The sequence below is a fragment of the Drosophila miranda genome, chromosome 4 (assembly GCF_003369915.1).
Source record: "Drosophila miranda strain MSH22 chromosome 4, D.miranda_PacBio2.1, whole genome shotgun sequence".
In the NCBI taxonomy this organism is placed as follows: domain Eukaryota; kingdom Metazoa; phylum Arthropoda; class Insecta; order Diptera; family Drosophilidae; genus Drosophila; species Drosophila miranda.
In genome coordinates this window covers 22,055,582-22,071,658 of record NC_046677.1, presented here as the reverse complement: position 1 = coordinate 22,071,658, position 16,077 = coordinate 22,055,582, and the positions used below count along the sequence as shown (strand labels likewise).

General features: G+C 49.0%; 4 protein-coding genes and 1 long non-coding RNA gene across 8 annotated transcripts; 3 read left to right on the top strand and 2 right to left on the bottom strand.

Moving 5' to 3' along the window:
- Positions 1-16: 16 nt before the first annotated feature.
- On the top strand, positions 17-5,126 carry LOC108161630 (nuclear pore complex protein Nup160 homolog). 2 transcript variants are annotated; one of them, XM_017295929.2, is made up of 12 exons: positions 17-193; positions 246-348; positions 401-892; positions 960-1,141; positions 1,210-1,628; positions 1,685-2,354; positions 2,420-2,525; positions 2,600-2,764; positions 2,825-3,067; positions 3,140-3,258; positions 3,322-4,452; positions 4,517-5,126. In XM_017295929.2, exons 1-12 carry the CDS (start codon positions 112-114, stop codon positions 5,041-5,043), a joined length of 4,239 nt encoding a protein of 1,412 aa, XP_017151418.1. In that variant the 5' UTR covers positions 17-111; the 3' UTR covers positions 5,044-5,126. The 2 variants fall into 2 exon arrangements, with proteins under 2 accessions (XP_017151418.1, XP_017151419.1); XM_017295930.2 differs by lacking the exons at positions 17-193; positions 246-348; positions 401-892; positions 960-1,141 and having other exon boundaries at positions 1,601-1,628; positions 1,684-2,354.
- Positions 5,007-6,341, bottom strand: LOC108161635 (replication factor C subunit 3). Its single transcript, XM_017295937.2, has 2 exons — positions 6,194-6,341; positions 5,007-6,101 (listed from the first exon to the last, which is right to left on the bottom strand). Exons 1-2 carry the CDS (start codon positions 6,251-6,253, stop codon positions 5,091-5,093), a joined length of 1,071 nt encoding a protein of 356 aa, XP_017151426.1. The 5' UTR covers positions 6,254-6,341; the 3' UTR covers positions 5,007-5,090.
- Positions 6,342-6,454: 113 nt separating this feature from the next.
- On the top strand, positions 6,455-11,907 carry LOC108161631 (MPN domain-containing protein CG4751). The gene is made up of 6 exons (XM_017295931.2): positions 6,455-6,892; positions 6,958-7,318; positions 7,386-7,473; positions 7,530-7,699; positions 7,779-8,027; positions 8,090-11,907. The coding sequence occupies exons 1-6, from the start codon at positions 6,572-6,574 to the stop codon at positions 11,212-11,214; spliced, it is 4,314 nt and encodes a 1,437-aa protein (XP_017151420.1). The 5' UTR covers positions 6,455-6,571; the 3' UTR covers positions 11,215-11,907.
- On the bottom strand, positions 11,629-12,560 carry LOC117188634. 2 transcript variants are annotated; one of them, XR_004472766.1, is made up of 2 exons: positions 11,904-12,560; positions 11,629-11,703 (listed from the first exon to the last, which is right to left on the bottom strand). It is a non-coding gene; the product is annotated as an uncharacterized LOC117188634 (long non-coding RNA). The 2 variants fall into 2 exon arrangements; XR_004472767.1 differs by having other exon boundaries at positions 12,346-12,478.
- A 69-nt stretch (positions 12,561-12,629) lies between these two features.
- On the top strand, positions 12,630-16,063 carry LOC108161634 (homogentisate 1,2-dioxygenase). 2 transcript variants are annotated; one of them, XM_017295935.2, is made up of 8 exons: positions 12,630-12,776; positions 14,294-14,563; positions 14,621-14,807; positions 14,870-14,990; positions 15,044-15,174; positions 15,226-15,507; positions 15,570-15,751; positions 15,823-16,063. In XM_017295935.2, exons 1-8 carry the CDS (start codon positions 12,726-12,728, stop codon positions 15,958-15,960), a joined length of 1,362 nt encoding a protein of 453 aa, XP_017151424.1. In that variant the 5' UTR covers positions 12,630-12,725; the 3' UTR covers positions 15,961-16,063. The 2 variants fall into 2 exon arrangements, with proteins under 2 accessions (XP_017151424.1, XP_017151425.1); XM_017295936.2 differs by lacking the exon at positions 12,630-12,776 and adding an exon at positions 13,232-13,755.
- Positions 16,064-16,077: the final 14 nt, after the last annotated feature.

The window sequence follows — 16,077 nt, the reverse complement described above, 5'->3', positions numbered from 1 at the left end:
TCGATGAAACATCGATGTTTGAGAAAAAGTACAGCTCTAGTTGCCGGCGTCAAAAATTTAACCTTTTCCGGATTGTTATTAGTTGTATTTAATTTAATCTCAGATTTCAACATGGATGTTACTATGAGCTACCGCGAAGTTGCGAATAAAAACCTGAAGCCAGCAGACTGGATAGATGTTACGATACATACGGGTAGGTTGTCCCAGATAAAGAGAGAGACCATTTATTAATTTCCATCTGCCAGGAGATACACTGAACAGTCTGCAGGACTCCCAAAACTTTGAGATATCTGGCGGACATTCTTACAAAAACAATAACGTGATGTACCGGAACCGATTCATATATTGGTAAGTTGATTTGTGAACAAATCGGTAAAGCAACTAATATTTTTGCCCAAAGGCGGACTAACAAGTCGGTGCTGGAGCTCGGTGAAGTTAGCTTGGATATATCACTTGTCAGGAACCAACTGCGTATGCGATTCAATGAGTCGACTGTGCTCAATGTTTCCCTTACGGAACAGCCACAAGCCATTACACTGTTGGTCGTCACTGTGAGCAGTGTCCATCGATATGTGTTCCCACTGAAGACGGCTACTGTAGATGTGGGCGCTGCTGCTGGGCCAGACGATCTGCAGTCACAATCTATATTCTATGATGTGACTGAAAAGATCGACGATCCAAGTGCGTACTTTCTTACGGACGGACTTGGAATGCCCACTGTCGCTGCTTCGTTTATGTCGGGGCACGCTCAAGTAGCCCACTTTGCGGTGGCCTACCCGAACAAGCTGTTGCACCACGTGATGAACTGTATCGATGGCGCTACTGTAACGCAAGAGGTCAAGGAACCGCATCTGATGCCTCGATTTCTGTACAAATTTGCGGGTGCTCTGAGGTGAGTGCCGCAGCTTCTGGGTCATGCCATACCGATTTAATATTGTCTTTTTCTGCTATTTTATTAGACGAGCGGACTCTGTGGATGCGGCCAATGACATGTCATTCAGTGAAATCGATGGCAAGACCTATCTTCTGGTTGTTTACAGGAGCAATGAGCTGCGACTCTGGTCATTGGATACTATGCAGGCAGTATCCACCATTAACTGCTGCTCTGGTGGGGGTGTAGGAGCACCAACAGCACAAGGACGTAAGTGTTCGAATTCTATAGCTTCAATTTTTGCACCTGCTAATTGCATACTTGGTTTATTTTTGCAGCACAAACAAATGTGATACGAAAAATTGACGACCGAAACTTTTGCGTCTTCCTCTCAAACGACGAAGGGGCCGAGTTTGTTTGCGTGCAAATCGACAAGAATATGACAGATGTGGGTTCCAGAGACATAGAATTGGTTGTGAAGCACACAGTGGTGGCACCAGACATGGATCTGATCGACTTTAATGTCACCCTCACACACATCTGGGCGCTCTGGAGCAATGTTGAAGGGGATTTTAATGCCTCGACGATTCATTATGGCTCTAATCAGGCCATTCAATGGGTTTCTTCTGTCCTAGAACCGCCACCGGATCGTTATTGTCTCACCACGGAGCAGGGAATCGATCCACGCGAGGCCTACTGCTCGTACATCTTCCATCCGGGTCGATTCGATCGGACTGTGATTACCAAGGCCTTATATGTGAGTATATCTTTGCCTGAAATGTAGATTAATCTATTGTTGATTCCCCCCAAAAGATGTTCCGACGCGTCAACCTGCAGTTTGATGTTAGGCAGCTGTCGATGACAGTGCTCAAGGAGCAGGTGTGCCAGGCCGTCGAGGATGAGATCCAGAACGAGTTCAAGGAGTTTGTGGTCAGTGATGAGGAGTATCTAGAAATCGCCACTAGGCTATGGGATCGTTTCTACTCCTGCTGCGAGCAATACCACATCAAGTACTCGGAGCCCATTGGTTTGTCCATATTGGGTGGCATGGATGCGGCATGCCTCATCAGGCGGCAATCTTTTGCCCTGCTACGTCCATGCGAACTGTGGGAGCATATTCTGCTCATTGGAGAGCAAGCCACAGATGTGGCCTCGCTGATGTCCCCATTCTTTCAAGACAATCTCTCAATGTCGACAGCATTCGCTGAGCTAATAAGGATCGTCACTCAGGTGGAAAAGACCATCCCAGAGGATGTCAAAATGGAAATGGATAAGAAACTGTATCAGCGAGAGTCGCCCATCGATCTGGTGGCCAAACTGGTTGCCAGAAGCCTAGATGATGATGACACTGGCGCCATCCTGCCCATGGACACCGTTCAGAAACTGAAGATCAAGCTAGAGCATATACCCAACCTGCAGGACGCTGTCGATATGCTGCTGAATATTCTTTGCGTGATCGATCCGGATGCATCGCCGTCAAACGGTAGAGCCAATCGTTATAGCTTTATTCATATTATTATTGTTTTATTCTCTATTTTCTCTTTGCAGATTATGCCAGGTCCACGCGTTTCCTGCTGCCAACTGGGGCATTGTTTGGCAGCGAATACGGAATATCCATTCTAGCCGAGACGTTCAAACAAATGGTTTTGATACGGTACAATATAAATACAAATATATCCCTCATTTAATCTGCATCTAATTACACTTAATATTGTATCTCCTTTACAGCTTTTCTGTCTGCCGCAATTTACTCATTGTACTTTACATTTTGGAGCAGGAACATTGTAAGACGGATCAAAGTTTCCTTACGACGACTGAGAACTACATGAGATCGTATTACACTCTTGTTTGGATGGCCGTGACACCCATTTCCTCAAATACCCCAGCAGGCTTGTAAGCAAAAAGACCCTGAATCCTAAACATTGAATGATTATAATCGTGTTCATATTATAGTGAGGCTTCCATTCAGCGCCTCAATCGGGCACAGCTCTTTGATGGCTATTCACGACCGTACTCAAGCCATGTGCGTGGCTATGGGAATGACCAGACCACGCTGCTCTGTTTATTCCTACGTTCCAAGGGTCTGTTCAGTGCTCTGTCGAAGCTGCTGAAGGAGTCGAGCATGCAACTGGAGACGGAGCCAGCAACATTGCGTCAAACGCTGCTGAAGCTGGTTACCTACAGCAATCAGATGCTGTGAGTAAAGCCCTAGCCAAATATTTGTAGGTTCTTTATGTACTTTATTTATGTTTATGTCTGTCCTTTCAGATGGCCCGAATCTCCCAGCTATGTATTCCCAGAATGGCTCTATGGCACATGCCATCAAATCATTGTGCAGGATTATGTGCGCCTGCTGTCCGGCTGGTGCAAAAGCAAATCCTATTGTCGTGAGTAGTCCGTCGAAGAAGTTGCCTATCCCATCAATGCCAAATCCAATCTTTATTTCGCAGGAGCCTTTATGCTGGCTGTGACGCTGTTGGATTGCGGCGAGTCACAAAAGGCAGTGATCCTCTTTCAGAATACAGCTGAAATAGTGCTCGACGATGCATTCCTCATTGAGCACGTGCTGAAGACCACACCGCTGTACAGTCAAATGAAAGAGAGCCTCGAACTGGGCAATGATGATGGACCATCAGTGGAGGATAGAAAACAGGCGATGGTGCATTATTATCTGAAGGTTATACAGCTATTTGAGCAGTATTCGGCCGTCGACTGCATCATTCAGCTGGCTCTTACGGCCATAAGCAAGCTGGGGGATCATGATCCACAGTTGCCGATGTTCCAGTCTATAGTCTTCAATAACCATATGCATCTGGGCCACTACGAAGACGCGTATCACGCTTTAATCTACAATGCCGACATATCACGGCGCAAGGATTGCCTGCGTCAGTTGGTGGTGACGCTGTTTCAATGCAAGAACCTGGATCTGCTTATGAAGCTCCCCTACAATGGCCTGCAGAACGAGTTCGAGAGCATTGTGGAGTCGCGCGCGCGCTCTTTGAACATCGATCAGAATGACGTCTATAACTTTTTGTATGCTTTTCACACGAGCAAGGGTAATATGCGCAAGGCTGCCACAGTCATGTATGAGCAGGCCATGCGGTTGCAGGTGAGCAGCAATGACCCAAAGGCACTGGAAAAGCGTTGCTCCGCGCTCCTGATTTGTGTAAATTGCCTGAATCTGGTCGACAGTCGGTACAGATGGATAGCCAAGCCAATCATTGGCGACGAGCGGGAGTTGACGGCTATGGATTTGGATAACGAAGATGATCTGCCGCCGATCGACGATGAAGTGCTGGTCCTAGAGCTGGCCGACATACGTCGCGAGCTTGTCTACAACGTGGCATTGAAGGAGCTCTCACACTATCGAAAGGACATAGCCGCCTATGAGCTGTCAGGGGCAGAGGAGCTATCCTATCTCCTGGTAAGCTATGGTCTGTATACGGCTGCCCTGAAACTGTCCCGCGGGCACAAATTCTCTGTGCTGCCGACATTTGAGAGCCTGGCCGCTGCCTGTGTGACCGCCACAGAAGAGAAGGCCAGCGATGCCTGGGCCTGGCTGCAGAAAAACGATCTGGCAGGTGCATAAATCTGTCTAAATTCTAAAATTTCAATTGATTTAATCTCTGATTATCCTCTTATTAGATCTACCACATCGTAACAATGCCGCAGATATGGCATGGTCCCTGCTGCAGAAGCTGATACTCAACCACGAGCTCAAGGACACGACAGTCATACGCAAGAGCGTCGTGAACCGACTGCTCACGATGAACGCATTTGTGCCCAAGTGGCTGTACGACTCCTACAAGCTGAGCAATTCCCGCGAGCTGTTGCATCTGTACGTCAGGCACAATCGATTGCTGGAGGCCGCCGATATGGCCAGCGAGATGATCTGTGCCATGCTCGGGGCAGGCAGCGAATACTTTGATTTCCAGCAGTCGATCAATGTGACGACTCCGCAGCTCGCATTCCCCATCAACACAATTGATCTGCTGCTGCACGCCCTGAAGGTCAATGGCAAGGAAAATTCGGAATACGAAGTGGCCTGCATTCAGCTGGAGGAGGATGTGGCCAGATACATTGAGACTGTCAGCCGTACCACATCGGATAAAATGAAAGTGGCCATTTTGCGGAATCGGGAAGAGCAGCAGCTGCAGACACTACGCCAGTAATTCAGTTTATTTAGTAAAATGTATGTTTTTCGAATTAAATGCTAATCTTAAAAGTCGTCCGTCATGAGTAGTTCGGACATGAACTTTTTGTAAATGCTCATGAATTGGGCAACAAAGGCCTCCAGGTGGAAGATGTGCTTGGCGCCGTTTTGCATGCGGTGCTCGTATTCGGTGGCCAGCTCGAGCGTTTTTGCCTTGATGGACATATCACAATTGCTGACCAAATGCTCGACGAGGCCGCGGAATATAAGATTGGGTGGTACGCCCTGCGTTAGCAGTTCGTACAAACGATCGCGTATCTTCTCCAGTTTGGCGGGCGTCTGCTCGCTGATGATCTGTGAGGCAGTTTCACGCAGAAAGACCTGCCAGTCCAGGTCGGGGACTTCCTGCTGGGCCGTAAACGGTGACTTGGCCACCTTGGCAGCCTCGAGCATCAGCAGAGCGCGCCTCAGATTCCGTTCAGATTTGTCCACCACCCGCTTGGCCAGCTCGACGGGCAAGGCGAGGCCCTCGCGCTTGCAGGTGCTCTGCAGAATGGCGGTCATTTCTGCCTCAGAAGGCGCGGCCACGCGAATTCCCAGGCAACGAGATCGTATGGCTGGGATGATGCGAGAAGTCGAATTTACCGACATTATGATGCGGCACGTGGCCACGTACTTCTCCATAGTGCGACGCAGAGCGTGCTGGGCATCCTTGGTCAGCTCGTCGCCCTCTGAGATGACAATCACCTTGAACTCCCGCTGGCCGTTGATCTCGATTTGGTGGGTCTGGGCCACCTGTTTGATCAGATCGATGACCACCGTCCTGTCGTACATGCCTGCATCCGACGGGTTCACCTCCAAGTGGTAGTTGCTACTGACAGTCATTACCTCTACCTTTCGATTGGATGGCGTGGTAAAGGTCATTGTTTCACTCCTCAGGCGCTCCACGCCGGCTCCATACATTTCCCGTAGTAGGCACATGATGCGCGTCTTCTTACCGGCGCCGGATGGCCCGTAGAACATAAGGTGAGGAAAGTCACTCTGCTTGCATAGGTTGCGCAGGTTTTCGGCTTGCTCCTGTTGTAGATTGCATGCAAAAATTAATGGAAATTTCAATTGTTTTTTCAAGAATGTATACACAGCATTTTAATGGCGTCAGCGTTTTTTACCTTGTGGAAATCTAGCTTTGTTAGTTCCCGGGGCCGGTATTTATCCACCCAAAGCGCCATTTAAATATATAATAAAATGTGAGTTAAATGCCGAATTTGATTTGTTTTGTTGGAGATCGCGCCTTTTTGCACAATTTCTAGAGATGAGAGAAGCATCGATGGTAACAAATATCGAAATTATCGAATTGTCGCAAATTTATGTATATATTTTATGCGATACACACACAATCATCGATACTATCGATGTTGCCATCGATGTTTCTGCAGCTCTATAATAAACCAACACTACTTTGCTACCACATACACAAATTCTGCGGCGTTGTGAGGAGAATTGCATTAATTTTAAGGCTTTGTTGATCAAATTCTAGACGAAGACGCATGGAGAACGGCGTGGAAAATGGTTCACTGGTCGATGGCGACCAAGTAGACGAGTGCGGCGAGAACCAGGTGGTAAGCAGCTCTGATGGTGAGGGCGATGGGGAGGGGGAGGCTCAGCAGCCGCCGCCGCTGCCGCAAACAACAAATAATTGCGAGGGGGATGGGGAATGCGATTTGTCGACACCGACAACCGCCGTAGCCATCCCGGATCCAGAGCCAACGGTAGTCGATATTGCAGCAGCACCCGCGACCATACTAAACGACAGTCTCTGTGAAAAGGATGTGGACAGTGATGCGCCGGACGACGACAACGACGATGAGGTGAGCATGGCTACTCACAAACATATCTGCCCGCCTGTGCTCACACATGCACCTTTAAATTTTAGGCCAAGGAGAACTACGAGGGCTTCAATGGCACCGTCGGACGCAACGTTACTCTGCAAACGCTGATGGCCGCCAATGTGCTGCAGCCCGGCAAGGGTCTGATGACCATCGAGTACCTTGGCCAGAAGTTTGTCGGCGACCTGCTGTCCGATGGCAAAATCAAATCGCAAGAGACTGAAACGATATTTCTCACACCCAGTGCCTGGGCCATGCACTGCAAGCGCATCATCAATCCAGAGAAGAAGAGCGGCTGCGGCTGGGCATCGGTCAAGTACAAGAACAAGAAATTGGACTCGTACAAAAACACCTATCTGCGGAAGTGTGCCCTGCAAAAGGAATCCACACCTGACGACGGTGATACAGGTATGTGTCCAGCCAGCTACCTGGCCTTCCTTTGTTGGTAATCCATTATAAATTGTTTTCGTTGTAGATGCTGAGCGAAAGACTGACTCTCCGGAGATAATCGTGAAGAGGACTGTTTTCGCACACAACAGCATATCGAATCGGAATATTGTTCAGTGAGTATTTTCCATAACCGTTGAAAGTCTGAATTCTTATGGAGATCTACTCACAGCGATGCCAACATGCTCATTGAGTCCGTGCCGTTCACGTCTGTGGGTAAACTGCAGCCCTTCCTGATAACCATTAATTCGTCGGCTTTGCTGCTGGCCGACTTCCACAGCCATCTGACAGTGCGCGAGGTCTGCGGCTACTTGGGCGGCACCTGGGACATGAACACACACAGTGAGTCCGGCTCGTGGTTCCACATCTCCAGAGTCTAGAGACCAGCCCTAACCTCGTCTAAACTTTACTCCTTCGGCAGCTCTATCGATTACAAAGACATATCCTTGTCGCAACACGCGATTCGATCGACAGCGAGCCGGCGAAGTGGAGCGCGATATACAGAAGATGATGATCCAGGATCAGTTGCTGCTGGTGGGATGGTATCACTCCCATCCCAAGTTCCAAGCGGAGCCCACACTGCGTGACTGCGACTCTCAGCTGGACTACCAGATACGAATGCGCGGGGCGAGCGATCTAACCTACACGCCCTGTGTTTCCCTCATTCTTTGTATGACAGAGAATAGCCTAAAGATTTTTGGAATGTTTATAATTCTTAATCTTTTCTTGCAGCACCCTACTATGATGAGAATCCCACATTGGAGTCGGTGGTCAAATGTATTTGGATTGTGCCGCCCAACGAGAACAAGCAGGCCATGGAATACGGACGACCCATGCTCATGCAGTACTCGGTGCTGCCGGACAAGGAGATACCGGAGGAGGTGCGCACAGAGATACAGCTGTGCGTGGATTACTACTCACAGTATCGCGGCGAAGTGGTCAAGTTCCGCAACATCTTCAACAACGATGTGACATACAACGAAAAGCTGAAGAACACCTTGTACCCGAAATTCCCATCGAAGCAGAGCGACAAGGCGCTGTGGAACTGGATATGCGCTGTGCTGGACTGCGAGCAAGAGGACGATTTCATACCACCGAAAACCATTAAGATTATCGACAACGATGAGATGGATGTGAAGATGGAGACACAGCCAGGAGCCGGTGCTGGGGCGACTAGTGAGGCCTCTAGCGATGTGAAGCTGTCATCGGCCAAGGAAGAGCCTCTCGCCGATGGTGCGACATCCATTGAGGAGAGTGCGCGCAAAGCGGAAGAGGAATCATCTGCCCAGGCTGAACAGAAGGCGAGGGACCTCAAGGTGATGTCGCTGCAGGAGCAGCTCTGTATGCCATCCGGCCTGAACATGAATCCAGTGCGCATGCTGTCGCCACTAGCGACTCCCAATCCCACGAGCAGCCTACCCGCAGTTCTGCCAAATCTTGCGGCTCCTGCAATGCCACCGTCGGCGACCACGAGCCAGCTGCTTCCCCCACAGACACCGAGTGGAAGTGTGGCAATCGCCCCCTCAGCCGTCACAACTTCAGCCCTGACCTCTGCGTTGACCGCCTCGCCGCGGGATAGCCCCATCACCATATCGAACTCTGCCAGTCCGGCTAAGTTCGAGGTGCCCGTGCGAGCCTCTCCGTCGCCGGCCAAATCGGACGCCTCGTCCCACACGTCCACGTCCCGCACTCGAAACTCGCCAGCGCCAAGTCCGGGCAAATTCAGTGTCAGCGACATTGCCCGCAACAGCCCCAGCATTACGCCCAACAAGTACGAGGCAGCAGCAGGTGCCCTGGTGCCACCAGCAGCGGCCTGTCTACCCACAGCCAACGATCTGATGGCCGCCAGTCTGGCCCAGCTCGCCGGACAGCTACCGCCGAACTTCCTGCAAGCAGATCTGGCAGCCCTCTTCCAGCAGCAGCGCAAGGATTACGGCAACTCGTCGCTCAATCAGTTGGCGGCAGCTGCGGCGAAAGTGGGAGGCTCCAAGCAGGGCAGCAATGCAGCCAATGCGGCTTCCGCATCCGCGGCGGCGGCAGCAGCGGCCATGGGCGGTTTAAATGATCCGAATGTCGCAGCAGCGGTGGCCGCCTACTCGAACAGCTTCAACATGCCACTGCCCACGGGCGCGGGAGGCGGTGGAGGTGGAGGTGGTTGTGGTGGTAGCAGCAGCAACAACAACAGCCACAGCAACAGTAAATCCAAGTCTGAAAGGTCGTCGAAATCCTCATCGTCGTCGTCCTCCTCGAACTCGAGCTCCACGTCCAATTCGTACAAAACGAAGCTGATGAAGGAGCTGGACGAGCTGAAGAACGATCCCCTGAAGATGAGCGAGCTTATCCGCTCCCCGGAGTATGCAGCGCTGCTCCTGCAGCAGGCAGAGGCGCTGGGAGCCACCACACTGGGCACCCTTGGATTCGGCTCCGACTACAGCTATCTGACAGGAGCGGGACTGGGAGTGCCCACGGCCAGTGCGCTCACTGGCAGCCAGCCCTCGAACTCGTCGTCTGGCAAGTCCTCGAAGTCGTCCCCATCGACGTCTGCCTCCGCTTCGGCTGCGGCAGCTGCGGCTGCCCTCAATGCGGACTACAACAACTTGATACAGGCCTCGAAGCTGCTCGGCTACGACTCCTACATGCAGCAAAGTAAGCAGAGTAATGACCTCAACGCGTTCCTGCAGCAACAGATGGCTGGTCTGGCCGCCGCTGCCATTCCTCCGCCTCCAGTCGCCAGCAGCAGCAGCAGCTCCAAGAAGCAGCAACAGCAACAACACCAACAGCAGCAGCAACAACTACAGCAGCAGCAACAACATCAGCTGCAGCAGCAGTCGGCCCAGGCGGACTACACGGCTCTGCTACAGACCTACACCAAACTGTTCGATCCCAACAATCAGTTTGCGGCGGCAATGGCCTCCAACAAGCACATGGCCGGGGCCCACAACGAACTCTCGGCCCTGCTTAACGCTGGAGCAGGCATCGGTGGGGGTGGTGGCGGCGGCGGCAGCTCAAAGCAGAAACAAAAGGACATGGGAAACGATATGCTGAACCAGCTGCTGCAGCTAGAGAAGCAGGACTCGGAGATCAAGGCGCTGTTGTACCGTCAGAACAAGGCTGCCGCCGACTTGGATGCCCTGTTTGCCACGCCATCGGGGGCTGTGGTGGGGGCCGGTTCCTCGTCGAACTCGATGAAATCCTCCGGCTCGTCGGGCGGTGCTGGCGGAACGGGTGTACCCTCGCCCTCGTCACTGTCGAGTCCGGCCGCCTACTACAATGCATTGGCCCAGGAAAAAATGCAGGACTATGCGGCCTTCTTCCAGCAGCAGCACGGAAAATACGGCATACCAGATCCGCTCTCGAAGACGACCCTGGCCGCCAACAATATGTTTATGTCGCCGTCGGCGTTGTTCAAGATCCAACAAGAGTCGCTGTCGGCCATGATGATGAAGCCACCGAAGTCGACTACACCATCGTCGGCGCGCACCCGAGAATCCTCGGCTTCGCCGGCCCTGGAGCGACTCACCCCAACCAAGTCGTCCAGCAGCGGCGGTGGTGGCAGCAACTCGAACTCCGGTAGCAAATACAACTTCAGTGCCGTGGATCTGGCCATATCGAGTGTGCCGTCAAACACACCGTCACCGGCCCCGTCCGATGGCAGCAGTGGCTCCTCTCACCGACGGCCATCGCCAGACCTGAGCCGACTGTACGGGGAGCTGGCGCCCCCGGGCGGCCTTCTCGGCAGCGGGGTGCCCAAAAAACGCATGGAGTTTGCCTCGGTGGCCGATCTGGCTGCACCGCCGCCAGCCAAGATTCCCAAGAGCAGCATGAGCGATGACATCCTGAACCTGTCGCACGATTAGGATCCTTGCCAGCAGACGCAGACGCAGATGCAGTATTTCCCCAGCAGTATCTATCCTCATACGTATCGTAACGTAACGTAGCACTCATAAGCGTACCAGTGTCCGTCATTTTAATCGCCCCAACCGAGTGGAAGTATCACGATCTTTCGGGACAAAACCTAATTATATTGATTGGTTTGTCAACAATATTTCTCTCAAGTTGTACCCTTATTTAAGTGAATTTCTGTTTAGGTGTAAAGTTCATAGACGAAGCATATGAAACTCAGATAAACTTTCCTTATATTCGTATAACCTTCTTATGACCTTATAATCTGAGCAATCAAAATATGATTTGATATCGATTCATCCCACGATTCATCCCACACCATTCCAGATATGCCGTGCATATTTGTCATCAGCCAGAATCATCTGATCTGTATCCATCGTATATTGTAGATTTCGCCAGTCCTGTGAGTGAATCTCCGCTTTTACTCACGAGCGCTGCATGTCCTTAAACGGTTTAATTTAATATACTCGTACTAATTTAGTCTTAATTACTGCATAAAAGTACTTTAAGTATTTTAATATACAGACAGACAGACGAACCGAACGGACGGACATGAAAGACACATCAACTGTATTGTATTTGCCTACCGCATAACTATAACTTTGAATCTTTGCCGCAATAAATTACACGACTAGTTACTTACTTTAGTGGCTTACTGGACTTTACTACTTAACTTAGCATCTTGGAAGGTGCATACTACGGAAATGGCGTCAAACGCTTGCTGTCAAGAAGACCATCCCGAAGACCACAGCATGGGGCCCCACCCCTGAGCAACTACATCTCGAGTCCGAGATGGCCAATCTGCGTTTTTCTCAATACGATTATCAAAAAGTGGATTTGGAGTTCGATTTGTGCCAAAAGTGGATATGTGTAACTCCCAAAAGGCTGCGTTTGCGAGCCCATCTCCCAACCTTCTCGCTCGTTTTTCAAATTTCGTTTTAGTTTTTTTCTACAAATCAATTTCAAGGGCACAAAACATTTGAAGCATGCCAAAATAGATTACTACCATAGCCAGAAGATGGATTGATTGGCCTAACAACTATTTTAGTTTATATTATATACATTATATTATCGTATAACCCTACCGACCAACAATTGCCGTCGTCGCGGCATAGACCGAAGATGAATTTTGCGAGTGCTTTGCTGGTCCTCGTCCTCCTCAGAGGTGTTACATCTTACTGTTGCCATGGTACCAATGGGAGATGCAGTGAGTTAGTTAGTTTTTTCCAACCAATCAATTTCACGGACAAAACAGATTAGAAGCATAGCACCTCAAATTAGATATGTAAATACCATATCCAGTAGATGTATTGATTGGTTAAAAAAAACAGTAAAAATTCAGTGTGCGGGAAACAAGTGTTCACAATTTATCCGTATCCTAAAATATGTACAATCTACATACGAGTTCTCGTTCATTACCCTTTGAGGAAATCTAGTTAGTTTTGCAGAACAAGTCAAGTCCCCGATGTGCGGAAAACTTCAGCCTTTTCCTGTCCGCCATCTGGCTGAATATCGGGTATAAATGTAGAGCTCCGGCTCTAGCCGCTCTAATTTAATTTGTTAGTAATAATTTTTTTATATTGAAGGCCAGCGTCTTCAAAAAGTGCCACAATCTCTAATGAATTGTAAAGTAAAGGGTATGTTTCGACCGACCAAACTCGGGTCGTTTCAGTGGCGATCTACGTTCTTAAGCAGCACAGAAAAGTCGCCCAGGAAGATGTCTCTAACACCGATGTGACACCCTGATAGCAATTCATTAGTTTAAGTAACGCCCATACATATTTTTGTCACGACAATTATTCAGGGTGGCTTTAAAAAGTGGCTCCAGGCTATCTTCAATATTGTGTTGAAAAGCCACAAGAGTGCGCTCAAAAGCCAGCCGCTATCTCGAAAGCCAGCTACCGAAAGACTGAAATTTGACTGCTAAATTTGCTAACAGCAGCGGGAATAATTATAATCCTATTTTAAATTTGTTGTAGAGGGATTTGGATTGAGAGAACGAGATGTTATTATTGCTGTTAAGCGTCAAGCAGATATCCATCGACTGGAAAATACTCTTTTCCATTTGAAGTTCTCAATTTATCTCAAAGGCCCACCGGTTCGGTACTTGCTTCTGATTGCTTCTGATTAGGCATACATCTAGCTGTAGTATTAGGGGCCGGAAAACCAGAATATCCGCTATGCTAATTCGACCCATGATATGCCTCCCCAGAGGTTCAGTGCTTTGATTTAGATATAAGCAAAATCAAAACAATCTCGCATAAACAACCGGGGGCGCAGGTGTTGGTTTTTGCCTCTGCTATCATTCGGTAGATTTTGGAGGACTGGCCTATTCCCGGCGACTAGTTTCTCCAGCAGGTATTCAAAACACTTGCCATCTAGTAACTGGTAAACAAGTGGCCTGACTCGACCGATCGTGTATAAATACAAGTCTCTGCTGATCGACGAAGTTCAGTTGATACTTTTGACCGCTTGAGGATATGTCGCAGTATAAGGTAAACGTTTGCTCAAACATTTCGTGACTCGTGAATCTTAATCCGTTGGATTTGGCTAGAAAAGAAAGCTGTGCGCGGCTTGCGAGTGATATTTTTAGAACCCAACAACAGTTTAAGAGTGTATAAACAGTCTATGTTTCTTGATCAACATCTATAGACAATGGATTATTGCAAAAAAATTAGAAAATGAGTGCAATACTCGTACAGTGCTACCAGCTTATAGAAACAATATCATCATATCGTTAAATCGGTTTAGTTCATTTGATTTTTGAGTTATCAGACTCATAATTTATATCCCTCTGTGTATTCTAATACTCTGGAATCGCTTTGCCAAGCGGCCTGTTGATTTTAGGTCCTTTCTTCAATCTACGATTTGATTAAAAACTTAAGATCTTTAAACATGGACAACACGGATCACATAATGCTTACTGTATCACATTCATCCTCTCCGGTTTCTTCGAAATAAACAAGTTTCCGATTGGGAGATCGTACAAATCTCCGGCATAACATTTATAGAGCTATCATCTTTTCAATTTAGTACCTGTCGGGTTTTGGCTCGCACTTTTCCTCCGAGGATGAGCGGTATCCCAACTCCTTGCCGCTGGGTCAGAACTCGCCTCAGGTTTGTCCTTACAAACTTTATGCAGAGCAACTCTCAGGAAGCGCCTTCACAGCGCCAAGAACCGAAAACGTAAGAACCTGGCTCTACAGAAAACTGCCTTCGGCAGTGCATCAGCCATTCCAGCCGTTTAAAGGAGCGCCCTACTTCAAGCAAAACTGGGATGAGCAGCCACCAAACCCAAATCAGGTGAATATTCATTGATGTTTATCATAGAAATGTGCAGCAATCCCTTTCGCTACTTAGCTTCGCTGGAAACCCTTCGATTTGCCGCCTCAGCAGGGCAGGAAGGTTACTTTCGTAGAGGGTCTGCATACGGTCTGTGGCGCTGGGGATCCTAGAGCTCGACATGGGCTGGCGATCCACATATACTCGTGCAACGAGTCCATGGATAACTCGGCTTTCTACAACAGCGATGGTGATTTCTTGATCGGTAAGAGGGAGTTTGTTTCCGTTGAATACTATAATTGTATCATACCCTATTCTTCATTCCAGTGCCTCAGCAGGGAATTTTGGATATAACCACCGAGATGGGTCGAATGAAAGTGGCACCCAACGAGATTTGCGTGATCCCTCAGGGCATTCGATTCGCTGTCAGTGTGAACGGTCCCTCCAGGTAAGGAAATGGCTGAGGATTAGCATATCTTTAATTGGTAAATTGGTTTTCAGAGGCTATATACTGGAGGTGTACGATGGTCATTTCGTTTTGCCAGACCTGGGACCCATCGGTGCCAATGGTCTGGCCAATCCCAGGGACTTTGAAACGCCAGTGGCTTGGTTCAATGATCGACCCATCGAAGGTGACTACAGTCCCATCAGCCTCGAGCCGTCAATCTAATAAGCATCTGAAGACTTCCAGGTTATATCCAAATTCCAGGGCAGTCTCTTTGTTGCCCAGCAGAATCACAGTGTCTTCGATGTGGTGGCCTGGCATGGAAACTATGTTCCCTACAAATACGATCTATCCAAGTTCATGGTCATCAATTCGGTGAGCTTCGACCACTGCGATCCCAGCATCTTCACAGTCCTCACGTGTCCAAGTCTGAGGGCTGGAACCGCCATTGCCGACTTTGTCATCTTCCCACCCAGGTGGTCCGTTCAGGAGCACACGTTCCGACCGCCCTACTATCACAGTACGTAGAGATTGACCAAAAAAAATATATATTGTATAATTAATGTTGCACTTTTTCGATAGGAAACTGCATGAGCGAGTTCATGGGCTTGATTTTAGGTAAATATGAGGCCAAGGAGGATGGCTTTGCCGCTGGTGGAGCCACTCTCCACTCGATTATGACCCCACATGGTCCGGATGTAAAGTGCTTTGAGGGCGCCTCGAATGCGAAACTTGTGCCGGAACGTATCGCTGAGGGAACACAGGTTTGTGTTGGGTCTGAAATAACTTTAGCATGTGTAGAGTGTTGATATCCTCTTTCCATTATCCCTTTAAGGCCTTTATGTTCGAGTCCTCGCTGAGTCTGGCCGTGACCAAATGGGGAGAGGACACATGCCAGAAGCTGGATGGCGCTTACTACGAATGCTGGCAGGCCCTAAAGGATAATTTTACCCTTGGCAAAGCTCAGAAATAGTTCTTGTGCCAAATTAAAGCACAGAATATATACGTACTAATAATATGTAATTACGTATATGTATATAATTGAATCACAAACACATAAACATTGATGGACGTCAGGAAATAGTTCTAG

Bases quoted from the DNA above. Each gene is read 5' to 3' on its own strand.
- LOC108161630 (XM_017295929.2), top strand. From the start codon at position 112: ATGGATGTTACTATGAGCTACCGCGAAGTTGCGAATAAAAACCTGAAG. The intron at 194-245 runs GTAGGTTGTCCC...TCCATCTGCCAG, and splicing joins AGATGTTACGATACATACGG to GAGATACACTGAACAGTCTG. The intron at 2,355-2,419 runs GTAGAGCCAATC...TTCTCTTTGCAG, and splicing joins GGATGCATCGCCGTCAAACG to ATTATGCCAGGTCCACGCGT.
- LOC108161634 (XM_017295935.2), top strand. From the start codon at position 12,726: ATGTGCGGAAAACTTCAGCCTTTTCCTGTCCGCCATCTGGCTGAATAT. The intron at 15,508-15,569 runs GTACGTAGAGAT...CTTTTTCGATAG, and splicing joins CCGACCGCCCTACTATCACA to GAAACTGCATGAGCGAGTTC. The intron at 15,752-15,822 runs GTTTGTGTTGGG...TATCCCTTTAAG, and splicing joins GTATCGCTGAGGGAACACAG to GCCTTTATGTTCGAGTCCTC.
- LOC108161635 (XM_017295937.2), bottom strand. From the start codon at position 6,253: ATGGCGCTTTGGGTGGATAAATACCGGCCCCGGGAACTAACAAAGCTA. The intron at 6,102-6,193 runs GTAAAAAACGCT...AATCTACAACAG, and splicing joins CAAAGCTAGATTTCCACAAG to GAGCAAGCCGAAAACCTGCG.
- LOC108161631 (XM_017295931.2), top strand. From the start codon at position 6,572: ATGGAGAACGGCGTGGAAAATGGTTCACTGGTCGATGGCGACCAAGTA. The intron at 7,474-7,529 runs GTGAGTATTTTC...ATCTACTCACAG, and splicing joins TCGAATCGGAATATTGTTCA to CGATGCCAACATGCTCATTG. The intron at 8,028-8,089 runs GTATGACAGAGA...CTTTTCTTGCAG, and splicing joins CTGTGTTTCCCTCATTCTTT to CACCCTACTATGATGAGAAT.